The following is a 13,700-nucleotide window of genomic DNA, read 5'->3' as shown; positions in this document are numbered from 1 at the left end:
TGCTTGCTCCCCACAGTAAACACGGGAAGCTGGCTCAGGACTCCACCCTGACTCTGCCCAACTCCCCGTGTGCCCCCTCAAAACATTTTTGGGGGGCTGCCTCTCGCACCTGCCTCTTCGTTGGTATCGTGCCTCCTCTCGTCGCCGCTCTGCTCTTGCTGCCTCTACCTGTTCCCATGGAAGGTGATCCCATCCCGCCTGGATCTTCTCCCATGTCCAGGATCCCTTGCCGTCCAATACCTCCTCCCAAGTCCACTTTTCCTGCTGCTCCCTTCCACGCTGCTTGGTCCTTCAGTGGTGGGTGATTTTGTCATGGCTGTTTGAAGGAGCGGACCAAGATGCAGCGTTTTCGTAGTTCCACATATTTATTTAACCAGTGAAACCGAATGCAACAATTAAACACTTCAAAATATACACAAAACAACAACCGTGACGCAGGAGGATTAATACACTCACAACGAATAATCACCAACAAACACCAGTGACACAAACATCAACTTAAATATGGCCTCCAATTAGAGACAACGACAACCAGCGGTCTCTAATTGGAGGTCATGCCAAACAAAACTAATCTAGAAATACAAAAACTAGAAACTAAACATAGAAATACAAAAACAGACAAACACCCCCTGTCACGCCCTGACCTACTCTACCATAGTAAATAACAACTTACTATGGTCAGGACGTGACAATTGCATTAACTTGGTCTGGCACGAAGCTCGTGCTAGCAAACCTGCAACATTATCACCAAACATTTGACCAGTCGACTAAATGTGGTCAGCCCTAGTCTGTAAGTCACATATGCACACGCATACACACCCATGAGATTGTGATCTTATGACCCCAATTGGAAAGCAATAAATGGAAGGACCCCAACAACAGGGTAGGAGCGTGATCACATTTTCCTCTTCTAGGCCTATCACGTAATTCAAAAAAATGTAAATTGACACTACTCTTTTGGGTAACACTTTTACTTGACACCCAGCGTCACAACACCTGTTATGACACGGTCATAACCATGTCATAATATGTCATAACTGCTGACATAATGTGTCATAACCTGTTATAATATGGTCACTGTCATGAAACATCATTAGACCTGTTGTGACATATTGCGTTATTGTATGGCTGGTTATGACACCTACATAAGAGTGTAAAAACCCACGAAACCTACCATGGTAGTATTTTATGGCTGGTTATGACACCTACATAAGAGTGTAAAAACCCACGAAACCTACAATGGTAGTTATTTTATGGCTGGTTATGACACCTACATAAGAATGTAAAAACCCACAAAACCTACAATGGTAGTTATTTTATGGCTGGTTATGACACCTACATAAGAATGTAAAAACCCACAAAACCTACAATGGTAGTTATTTTATGGCTGGTTATGACACCTACTGTACATAAGAGTCTCAAAACCCACAAAACCTACCACACAAAGCAAAACATTCCATTACACCATAGCCTATGTTTATGTTAAATTGTATATTTATTTTATTGACCATATTAAATTATCATTATAATTGGGCACACATTGATGTCAGACATGCACCTACCCCAATGATGATATGGTGCTGATGACTGGGTGAACGCAGGGTCAGATTTCAGGAGCAGGACAAGACACCCTCTTTTTGACCTACATAAGGGCATGTACGTGATAGGCCTATCTGGCTTATATGATTATGATGGTCATAATGCTGCTTGACAGTGTCATAAAGTGTATTTTCATAGTCCAAGTAAAGAGGCAGGATGGTCATAATGCTTCTTGACAGCGTCATAAAGTGTATTTTCTTCGTCCAAGTAAAGTGACACAGGATGGTCATAATGCTTCATTACAGTGTCATGAAGTATATTTTCTACAAGTTTAAAAAAATATGATGGAAAAAAACATGACTGTAAAGAATTGATTACAACAACAAATGATTTAAGAAACAAACTTTCAAATGAAACGAAAGTTCTTGGCAGGGAAAAAACGAATTTGTATAAATGTGGGTTTTGACACGCTTACGTAGGTGTCATAACCAGCCAAAAAATAACACAATACGTCACAACAGGTATATAGGGGTCATGACAGTGTTATATAATAATTATAATTCCCTTCTCTCTGAGTGCTGTGTTCTTTGAAGCACCTCTCACTCACATGGCTCTCCATCACGTGATCGGGTCTTTCTCACAGGCTACAAGTGAAGACAGACACATCGGGGATGCAACTGTGTGCGTCCTTATCAAATTCTGAGGTACATATTGAAGATATTGGAAGAACTGTCCACATTTACTTTTTGTCATCCAACAAGAACAGCAAAAGCACTAGCCTATGTCAATCTACTATCCCCCATAGTACAAAAGTTAACCTATTATTTTCTGTGCGTGAAATAAATATTCCAAACATAGTTTGGGACAGTTGTGAGATGTGATAGAACCCAAAATAATATAACCACTAGCATTAAAAAAAAACATTTTTACGCAATGAGGCTGACGCAACAGATCAGAACGTTTAGCTTAATATCTTAATAAACTATTAGGCAATTTTTTCACATTATAAGCGCATCAATGTGCACACGGCAGTAGGCTATAAGCGCAAATGTTCAATTAGTGGGAAAACACCATTATCAAAAGTGACTGCAAATGCAATTATATATGTAATGATTTTATTATAAAGGTTCACTTCGCTCACAGTCAGGCTCTACACCCTTTGCAAAGCAGATTAATGTGCTAATTTTTAAGAAGTTATTTGGCCACTTTAGTTGTGATACAAACCTTATGAAAACATATAGGCCTATGGGCTAGGCTACATGAGGTGTGTGACTATGATTCGAAAAAGTCGCAAAAAAAGGCATTGTTTCTTGCCTTTGCGCTGGGCATCATTCACAAGTGATAATGTACTGCTCAAAAAAATAAAAGGGAACACTTAAACAACACATCCTAGATCTGAATGAAAGAAATAATCTTATTAAATACTTTTTTCTTTACATAGTTGAATGTGCTGACAACAAAATCACACAAAAATAATCAATGGAAATCCAATTTATCAACCCATGGAGGTCTGGATTTGGAGTCACACTCAAAATTAAAGTGGAAAACCACACTACAGGCTGATCCAACTTTGATGTAATGTCCTTAAAACAAGTCAAAATGAGGCTCAGTAGTGCGTGTGGCCTCCACGTGCCTGTATGACCTCCCTACAATGCCTGGGCATGCTCCTGATGAGGTGGCGGATGGTCTCCTGAGGGATCTCCTCCCAGACCTGGACTAAAGCATCCGTCAACTCCTGGACAGTCTGTGGTGCAACGTGGCGTTGGTGGATGGAGCGAGACATGATGTCCCAGATGTGCTCAATTGGATTCAGGGCCCTCATACCACCCTCATGGAGACTGTTTCTGACCGTTTGAGCAGACACATGCACATTTGTGGCCTGCTGGAGGTCATTTTGCAGGGCTCTGGCAGTGCTCCTCCTGTTCCTCCTTGGACAAAGGCGGAGGTAGCGGTCCTGCTGCTGGGTTGTTGCCCTCCTACAGCCTCCTCCACGTCTCCTGATGTACTGGCCTGTCTCCTGGTAGCGCCTCCATGCTCTGGACACTACGCTGACAGACACAGCAAACCTTCTTGCCACAGCTCGCATTGATGTGCCATCCTGGATGAGCTGCAGTACCTGAGCCACTTGTGTGGGTTGTAGACTCCGTCTCATGCTACCACTAGAGTGAAAGCACCGCCAGCATTCAAAAGTGACCAAAACATCAGCCAGGAAGTATAGGAACTGAGAAGTGGTCTGTGGTCCCCACCTGCAGAACCACTCCTTTATTGGGGGTGTCTTGCTAATTGCCTATAATTTCCACCTGTTGTCTATTCCATTTGCACAACAGCATGTGAAATGTATTGTCAATCAGTGTTGCTTCCTAAGTGGACAGTTTGATTTCACACAAGTGTGATTGACTTGGAGTTACATTGTGTTGTTTAAGTGTTCCCTTTATTTTTTTGAGCAGTGTATTTGTATTACTTATTGTCAATTATCAAGGACTGTCACGTCCTGACCAGCAGAGGGAGTAATTGAATTAGATTTGTCAGGACGTGGCAGTAGGGTTGTGTTGTATGGTTGATCTAGTTGTTCTGTTTCTTTGCTAGTCTGTGTGGCTCCCAATCAGGAACAGCTGTATGTCATTGTTCCTGATTGGGAGTCATATTAGGAGTGTGTTTTTCACCTGGGGCTTGTGGGTTGTCTTTAGCACTGCTGCTTTATGTTAGCCTGCTAACTGTTCCTGTCGTGTTTCTGATTTTCTTGTTCACGTTGTTTAATAAATTAATGATGAGCACTCCACCCGCTGCGCCTTGGTCCTTACATTACGACAGCTGTGACAAGGACTTCACACTTCCCTAGCTACTCACACATTTTTTTATTAACTTCTGTAGCCTACTGTTTTCTGTCATTCAAACATTGCAGTGTAAATTAGCTGCTACAGCTCACACTAGTCCATAATCTTGAGGAAGGATTTCAGTCCCTCTTTAGGATAAGAGTTTAAGATGAATGTAAGCCTTTTTGCCATATGAATGTGTCTTTACTGAATACAGTTGTAGTGAGTAAGATTCTGACCCTCAAATACTAAGGGGAACACAAATCATTTGGACCCAACATATCTGCTCTGACACACTACTATCCTAAATCTGGTAACATTTTGCTTGAACCCTCCCACATGAGGGCTTTATAACACTGGCATGACATAACCTTTGCAGAAAAATGCTTTCAAAGTATAGGGAGCGCAATTTTATTTTTACCACTACATCCCTAAACAGTCAAACAGTCATGGCATGGTGTGAGGATGTTCAACAATTTTTTGGGCCTTGATCTAAACAACTGGGATAATTAAAGTAATGTGTCATAATAGTGTATAGTTAGTTTTCATACGCTTCGACAGCTGCCTGTTATGTTGATAAAATTACAAACATTAACAGAAATGTGTCGCCGTTGACGCTCTTAAATGCCAAAAACATCAGAGAAGTCAGAATAATAGAGTTTGTATTGAAATAGATCTGGCTCATTCCGTCAGGGCTTATGTAATTCAACAGCATGATGGTTAAGGCCATGGAAAACATGTTTACTCTATGTTGAAGCTTCCATTGGCATAGAGCCGGGAGATGTACAGAATGTCCTTAAAAACATCAACCATAGAGCAGGAAAATAGGCCATCGACTCTTCTGGCCTAGTGATCTTAGACATGACAAGGGATCTGGCAGGAAGTGAGCTAAGGGTTTCTGGAATTAAATCTTACTAGCTATCGGCTGCTGTTTTTCCCTTGAGCAACAACTGCTCCACGGGCACTGTAGTATGGCAGCCCCCTGCTCCAACATGTATGTGTGTCTTTCAGAAGGGTTGGGATAAAGCGTAAGCCAGATTTCTGTTGGACCCTGGGTACAAATGGACAAATAAATCTTAATACCTGTCACAACTGTGTGTAGGAACGGACCAAGGCGCAGCGTGAATATCGTTCCATATATTTTATTTTAATGTGAAACTATGCAAGACATACAATAAACAAAACATGACGAAGAGGTGCTACATGCACTAACTCAAAATAATCTCCCTGTCACGGTTGTCGTAAGGAGAGGACCAAAACGCAGCAGGGACATGTATACTCATCTTTATTGACGGGAAAAGAAGGAAAAACCAAACAAACAAGCATACAAAAATAACAAAACGATGAACAACAGTCTTGAAGGCAACACAGCAATCCAAGAACAATCTCCCACCAACACCAAACCAAACACATACCCATATATAGGACTCTCAATCAGAGGCAACTAGAAAACACCTGCCTCCAATTGAGAGTCCAACCCCAATAAACTAGACATAGAAATACAAAAGACTAGAGACCACATAGAAATACAAACATAGAACATAACCCCAAAAACCCGGAACTAACTAAACAAACACCCTACTAAATAAATCACCACCCTGAACCACATAAACAAAATACCCTCTGCCACGTCCTGACCAAACTACAATAACAAATAACCCTTATACTGGTCAGGACGTGACACTCCCACAAACAAAGGTGGGAAAAACAACTATTTAAGTATGATCCCCAATTAGAGACAACGATGACCAGCTGCCTCTATTTGGGGATCATCCAAAAAAAAAAATATAGAAAAACAGAAACTACAACCAAACATAGAAAAATAAAACTAGAATAAACCCCCCCAGTCACGCCCTGACCTACTCTACCATAGAAAATAAGAGCTCTCTATGGTCAGGACATGACAATACCACAAATAAAAACGTTAGAAATGTTTGGAGTCCAAGCAAGGATACACTTGAGCATACATTTTTTTAAATCCTGATATTCCAATAAAGGAAAGGTGATAGCATCTCCCATAAATGTCAGCAGCAACAAGGTCTTTAATTCATGGTGCACTTTCTATTTAAAAAAAGCTGACAACCTGTGGATTTAGTCAAGCTTTTAGACATTTATGGGAGATGCTATCACATTTCCTTTTTTGGAATATCAAGAATCTACAATGACTACCCAGATAAGCAGAGCCCCATACCAGAGAATCCTTTGGTACTAAGTAACATCAAGTTTTGAAGTTTCCCACTGGGCACAGACATCAATTCAACGTTGGTATCAGGAATCAAAGTAAGACCCAGATGCAGACTGTCGAAGTAACACTGTTTATTGTAGCAACAGGGGCAGGCAAAGACAGGTCAAGGCAGGCAGGGGTCGAAAATCCAGGGTAAGGCAAATGTACAGGACGGCAGGCGGATTCAGGGTCAGGCAGGGTTCAGTAATCCAGAGGTGGAGCAAAGGTACAGGATGGCAGGCAGGGTCAGGCAGAGAGGTCAGGCAGGCAAGTACAGGGTCAGCACAGGCAAAGGTCAAAACCTGGAGAACTAGCAAAGAGAGGCTGGGAAACAACAGGCACTGACAGGAAAAACGCTGGTAAGCTTGAACGAACAAGGCGAACTGGCAACAAACAGACAGAGAACACAGGTATAAATATACAGGGGATAATTGGGAAGATGGGTGACACCTGGAGGGGGGTGGAGACAAGCACAAGGACAGGTGAAACAGATCAGGGCGTGACAGTGGGTTCAACGTAATTTCATTGAAATGACGTGGAAACAACGTTGATTCTACCAGTATGTGCCCAGTGGGTTACCTCATTCAGCAATGTCTACTCCAGTCACTGTCTTAGATTGATGACGATATGAGAAAAGTATTTTGGTCCCTGTAGTAACTTGACAAGGAATGCCCACACGCATTTCGATATTACTTTCCTTTACTTTCAACCCAAACCTAAAGGTGTATTGCCAGGTACAAACGGTACAAATATAACAGAACTATATAGCCCACTCCACCGGTGGTAGAATCACATTGCACAGAACTCACTCTTAGTGATGACATCATCAAAAGGGAAAGGTCACGGTCAATACCAATAATAACCATATCATTATTTATATAGTGTCCACACTATAACAGTCCCTAGCCTATTCATGGGTTTCACGTCGCATCACTACATTGGTGAAAGTTTTATGACTGAAAGTTCTACTCAATGCATTCTCAATTGGCGCTGATGAAGCTGTCATCTAAAGTGCTTTATAGTGGCTTGGCAAAAACAAGGACATTTCTAAAGGAAGCTAATCATTAGTAGGCAAAGCTTTTGTCATCATTGTGACGTCGTCACCTTCTGATTGTTCCCAATAGTCCCACAGTTTATAGAGAGACAAATTGGTTTCCTACTAATTATTTGCCTACTTAATCAATGTTATCGTATTTCCAAGACACCGCAGTGTAATTTAGACAAAATCATCATTAGCTTCCATTTAGAATGAATAAACAAGTTTGAAAAGTTGGCCAGTCCTCAAGAAAACATTCATAAAAACGGCCTGACGCACTTGTGAATAACCCATGAATTAGCAGAATAGAGCCGACCACCGTTTCCTGAGTGTAAGTGTAGGCCAATTGCCTATTACTGTAAGAAGGAAGATGAGTCACTATATCTGTAGTTCTGACCTGTAAACAACCAAACTATGTGTGACATTATGAATAATGTAGCAGAGTTTCTGGGAACGAGTCACATTGTATTAGTTGGCCAGTGTAGGACCTACAGTCCTTCCAAGGAATCCTCTAGTCTACCCCCTTTTCCTGTTTCGCCTACTTCCTTTCCCCTTTCCCTTCCTTTCCTGTTTCACACTCACTGAGATTCATCAGATTGTCTTTGGTGTTGGCTCTGTCTCATGTTTAAAAGTAGAAACCCCTTTCTGAATAGACAATAGATTTCTCGTCTAGCCCAAAATGGAAGACTATTTATAGACATGGGTGTATGACTTCTCAGAATAAGCTTAATGCTTTTGTCATTTGGGCCACTGTGAGAAATAGCTGTCCTCTTCGATGTATTGTTATGATAGTGAAATTACTATAACATTTTGGGATGGTTTCCCGGACATCCAGACACTTAACCTAGTCCTGGACTAAAAAGCACTTTCAATGGAGATTCTCTATTGAGCATGCTTTTTAGATCAGGACTACGCTAAATATGCGTCTCGGTAACTGGCCCAAAGTGTAATTTCAGTATCATAACAATTATTTATTGCAGTGGCAAAAGTGTTGTAATTACTACTCCAAACAGATATTTTTTGCTTGAGGGCTGGATATAAACTCAATCCATGCAACACATTTAAAAAATGATTGTGTGGATTTGCAATTAACTTTATATTATGCTTGCTTAATATAATATGCTTGCTTATATTTGCTTCCTTCTTTCTAATCACACACGTGACGGTCAACCCCCCCCAAAAAATATTTAAAAAAATATGAAACGAGGGAGTATTTTCCTCCTCCCACGGCCCTCATGTCATTGGCTAAGAGACGTGATGTCACAGAGGGGGCTGCCTTATAAAAACACTCTCTTCACACACAGCCAGTAGACCACACTGAGAACTAGTTTCACTGCAGTGTTAGAGCCATCGTAGACTAAAAGCTCTGGAACACTACAGAAATACAGCACAGTAGCACAAAGGATCACATCTCATCATCTCCCACCATGTGCCGAGAACTGGAATCACTGCCTATCACATGTCTGGAGAGGTATGTTTTGTCATATATCTCTACTATTTCTTCCATCTCATTATATGTCCCTGGATTTGGGTTACATTTTGGATTTACATCGATGGGAATTATTATATAGCTACTTCATGGGGAAATTGGATGGACAGTTGTAAGTAAGATGTGAATGATTGCATCAATCTAATGTAAATGGTTTCTCTGTTTTCATAGGGCAAAGGAACTCAAAGCTCTCTTTAGAAGCTTTCTACAGAAGCCAGATCTGAGCATCATCAGTCACTCACACAAGACTGACAAAATAAGGTAAGATATTTTAGCTCAGAATACTCCATTTCTATATAGATTTTTAAACTTGATCTAAATTGAATAGTGAGAAATGTAGTCATGATTGAAATTTTGCATCGGAAATGAAAAAAAACTTTAGGATACTATAAATGCTAACAAATATTTTTAGGACTGGGTGAACTAACCTGACGCTTCTTATCAACAGGTTAAATATGGACGAGCCCTTAAAATGGAGGCAGTCATTTGAGAACCTGCTGTCCAACCAACGTAAGTCTGATTATTGATATGGGTTATCATACTGATCACTTCTCTTACTTAAATGATATACGAATGTAGGATCTTAATTTGATCACCCTGTTGTTGCAGGAAATTATTTTAAAAAGCTAAAAGTGTGTCAACCCCTTCAAAAATGTTCATTAATTATAACCCACACAATAATTCACTTTTCCTGTTGCTGCGGGATTCTTTTCCTGCTGTAAGAAACTGGTCAAATTAAGATCCTGCATCTTTAGCATACTTATTTGGGCATACTGTACAAGCTCAGAAGTACATCTTGTAGAGATGTGCATTGCACAAGTGGATAGGAAAAGCCATGTAGCTGGTACCCCATATAGCCAGAATAAATAGCCCAAAGAGCAGTATCAGGATGCACTCATAATATCACATTAAAATATACTATTCATACTTAAACACTATAGGAAATGCAGCTTTTTCCAAATATCAAAAATGGACACAGTTGAAAGTGAATCTCGTCTTTTCTTTTCCAGATGGACTGTGCTTGTTCAGAGCTTTCCTGGTGTCAGAGTTTAGTGAGGAGAACATAGCTTTCTACCTGGCCTGTGAAGACTACAGGATAACCAAGACCTCCTCAAAGCTATCCGTTAAGGCTAAGAAGATCTATGAGGAGTTTGTCTGCAGTGACGCACCAAGAGAGGTAAATATACAGTATAAATATAATGATTAAATTGTTCTAACTACATACAGAATATGTTTGAAGGGGAATTCATGGATTGGATGTACACTACATAAATATATGCGCCCACACACACATCATTTACTAATTGTACATGAACAATACTCAATAACAGTTAGTTTATTGTTAAGCACATATTAATCAAATTGCCCTCTTTACCCAGGTCAACCTAGACCATGAGACCAAAGCCATCACCAAGAAGAACCTGGAGCGCCCCAGCCAGTCCTGTTTCAGCCTGGCCCAGGAGAAGATCTACACCCTAATGGAGAAAGACTGCTACCCTCGCTTCCTCAAGTCCATCACCTACCTGGAGATCAGTCGGCAGGTCAAAGCCGGTTAAGACCAGTTAAGGCTGATTAAGACTGGTTAATGCTGGTTGATGCTGGTTATGGTTGGTTAAGGCCCACTGCAAGTGGCGAATGGGACACATAGAAGAAGTCTATAGGAAACAAGCTAAAAAGCACACACTGGAAACCAGGTAGCCTCACTAGGTTCCTCCTCAGTACTGGTTGGTCAGAAGTATGGAGGGGCAACTGAAGATGAATACTGGACTGGAAGTCAGTCAGAATCAAGACTGGAAATCTTGTCCTGTGGCCTGGGAAATAGCCTCGCTCAATGTGAAGATTGAGGCATTGAGGTTTGCAAAAGGTGAACCTGTGTCTTGAAGTCAAGGACAAGATGATAAGAGGATAAGAGGTTCCTGTTCACGGCATTTGAGTAGAAAGAATAATGAGATGGAAAAGGACTGCTTTGCACAATCACTGATGGAGAAGCTGTTATCGTCTTGTATTATCCAATACTTTAATTTGTCTATTTATTTCTGTATTTATTAGCATTTATTTATTCGTTTCTACTGTGCAACTGTTCCACTTAGATTGTAATATTTATGTATATATATTTATGTATTTTTTTCTTCACAGAATTCCTTATGTGACAAGAAATTATTTGAAATAAAATGTAACTATATGAAACATAACGACATGAGGTTTTATTCATTTCCATTACCAGATCAAAAAGGACAGAAATGATCAGATCAAAGGTTCGGTTTCTTTGTCCATTCAATATGATATATGAAACATGCAAAACATATCCATAATTTCTGTCTCTCCTCTGTGACCTGCACATACTGTATATAGACTGAGAAGACAAAGGGGAAGGATCTTGAAATAATTTGGCTCCATGAACAAATGAAAGATAATCATCACTGGCCATGCACCATAAAGTCCCATCTAATTGGGATGAAGCCTTTGCCTCCTAGTATCAGGCAGGCACATAAGTTGCAGGGAGGACAGGGGGATCATGACCCTCCTAATATTACAGACAGGCCAATTTGAATCCCTCAATAATATACCATGATGAATTTGATGCATTCAGCTTTCTGTGGCTTTACACTATACAGTACTATTCAATTCAAAATTGTATGATTGGATCCCCCCCGTGCCAATGATGCATTTGCTTTGGCCTCGTCCTCAGAGGCCATGGTTTGTGAAGGGAAAAAAGTTGAGTGAGGCTTGTAAAGGAGCAGGGTTTCCACTGGGTGTATGTTTTGTTTTTTTGCCCTAGCACTACACAGTTGATTCAAATAACCAAGTCATCATCAAGCTTTTATTATTTTAATCAGCTGTGTAATGCTAGGGCAAAAACCAAAACGTGCACCCAGGAGTGCCAAAGGACCGACTTTGGCAAACCCTGGTAAGGAGAATGGAGCAATAACTCCCAGTGGTGTAAAGCACTTATGTAAAAATACTTTAAAGTACTACTTAAGTCATTTTTGGGGGGCATCTCTACTTCACTTTACTATTCATATTTTAAACTACTTTTACTGTTACTTCACTACATTACTAATGAAAATAATGTGCTTTTTACTCATATGTTTTCCTTGACATACAAAAGTTCTCGATACATTTTGAATGTTTAGCAGGAGAGGAAAATGGTCCAATTCACGCACTTACAGCGCATTTTGTTAAGTTACAGCCTTATTCTAAAATGGATTAAATTGTTTTTTCCCCCTCATCAATCTACCAACAATGTCCCATAATGTCACGTCCTGACCATAGAAAGCTGTTATTTTCTATGGTAGAGTAGGTCAGGGTGTGACAGGGGGGGTTTCTAGTTTAGTTTTTCTATGTTGTCATGTTCTAGTTTTGTATTTCTATGCTGGGTTTTGTTTGGGATGATCTCCAATTAGAGGCAGCTGGTCATCGTTGTTTCTAATTGGAGATCATACTTAAGTAGGGTTTTTTCCCACCTGGGTTTGTGGGAGATTGGTTTTGAGTTAGTGTATGTTGATACTCTGCGTTTGTTGTTTTTGTCCGTTCAGTTTATTGTATATGTATTGCATAGTTTCACAGTGAAAATAAAATGTGGAACGACACACACGCTGCACTTTGGTCCGCTCCTTCCTACGACAACCGTGACACATAAGGACAAAGCAAAAACTTGTTTTTAAAATTTTTTGAAAATGTATTCATTTTTTAAAACTGAAATATCACATTTACATAAGTATTCAGACCCTTTATTCAGTACTTAGTTGAAGCACCTTTGGCAGTGATTACAGCCTCAAGTCTTCTTGGTTATGACACTACAAGCTTGGAACACCTGTATTTGGGGAGTTTGTCCCAATCTTCTCTGAAGATCCTCTCAAGCTCTGTCAGGTTGGATGGGGAGCGTTTTCAGGTCACTCCAGAGACTTGTCCCGAAGCCACTTCTGCGTTGTCTTGGCTGTGTGCATAGGGTCGTTGTCCTGTTGGAAGGTGAACCTTTGCCCCAGTCTGAGGTCCTGAGCACTCTGGGGCAGGTTTTCATCAAGGATCTTTCTGTACCTTGCTCCATTCATCTTTCCCTCGATCCTGACTAGTCTCCCAGTCCCTGCTGCTGAAAAACGTCCCCACAGCATGATCCTGTCACCACCATGCTTCACTGTAGGGATGGTGCCAGGTTTCCTCCAGACGTGACGCTTGGCATTCAGGCCATAGAGTTCAATCTTGGTTTCGTCAGACCAGAGAATCTTGCTTCTCATGGTCTGAGAGTCCTTTATGTGCATTTTGGAAAATTCCAAGCGGGCTGCCGTGCCTTTTACTGAGGAGTGGCTTCCGTCTGGCCTCTACCATAAATGCCTGTTGGTTGAGTGCTGCAGAGATGGTTGTCCTTCTGGAAGGTTCTCCCATCTCCACAGAGGAACTCTGGAGCTCTGTCCGAGTGGCCATGGGGTTCTTGGTCACCTCCGTGACCAACCTCCTTTCCAAATCATGTCCAATCAATTGAATTTACCACAGGTGGACTCCAACTAAGTTGTAGAAACAGCTCATGGATAATCAATGGAAGCAGGATGCACCCGAGCTCAGTTTCGAGTCTCATGGCAAAGGGTCTGAATACTTATGTAA

At 40.9% G+C, this 13,700-nt stretch overlaps 1 protein-coding gene across 1 annotated transcript; it reads left to right on the top strand.

The window, feature by feature from the left end:
• Positions 1–8,921: 8,921 nt before the first annotated feature.
• On the top strand, positions 8,922–11,293 carry LOC106568731 (regulator of G-protein signaling 5). Its single transcript, XM_014139323.3, has 5 exons — positions 8,922–9,083; positions 9,273–9,362; positions 9,550–9,611; positions 10,112–10,278; positions 10,481–11,293. The coding sequence occupies exons 1-5, from the start codon at positions 9,040–9,042 to the stop codon at positions 10,655–10,657; spliced, it is 540 nt and encodes a 179-aa protein (XP_013994798.1). The 5' UTR covers positions 8,922–9,039; the 3' UTR covers positions 10,658–11,293.
• Positions 11,294–13,700: the final 2,407 nt, after the last annotated feature.

The sequence above is a fragment of the Salmo salar genome, chromosome 14 (assembly GCF_965601325.2).
Source record: "Salmo salar chromosome 14, fSalSal1, whole genome shotgun sequence".
Classification (NCBI taxonomy): Eukaryota; Metazoa; Chordata; class Actinopteri; order Salmoniformes; family Salmonidae; genus Salmo; species Salmo salar.
Note: the sequence above shows the minus strand (reverse complement) of the source record. Positions and strands in the feature narration are given on the sequence as shown.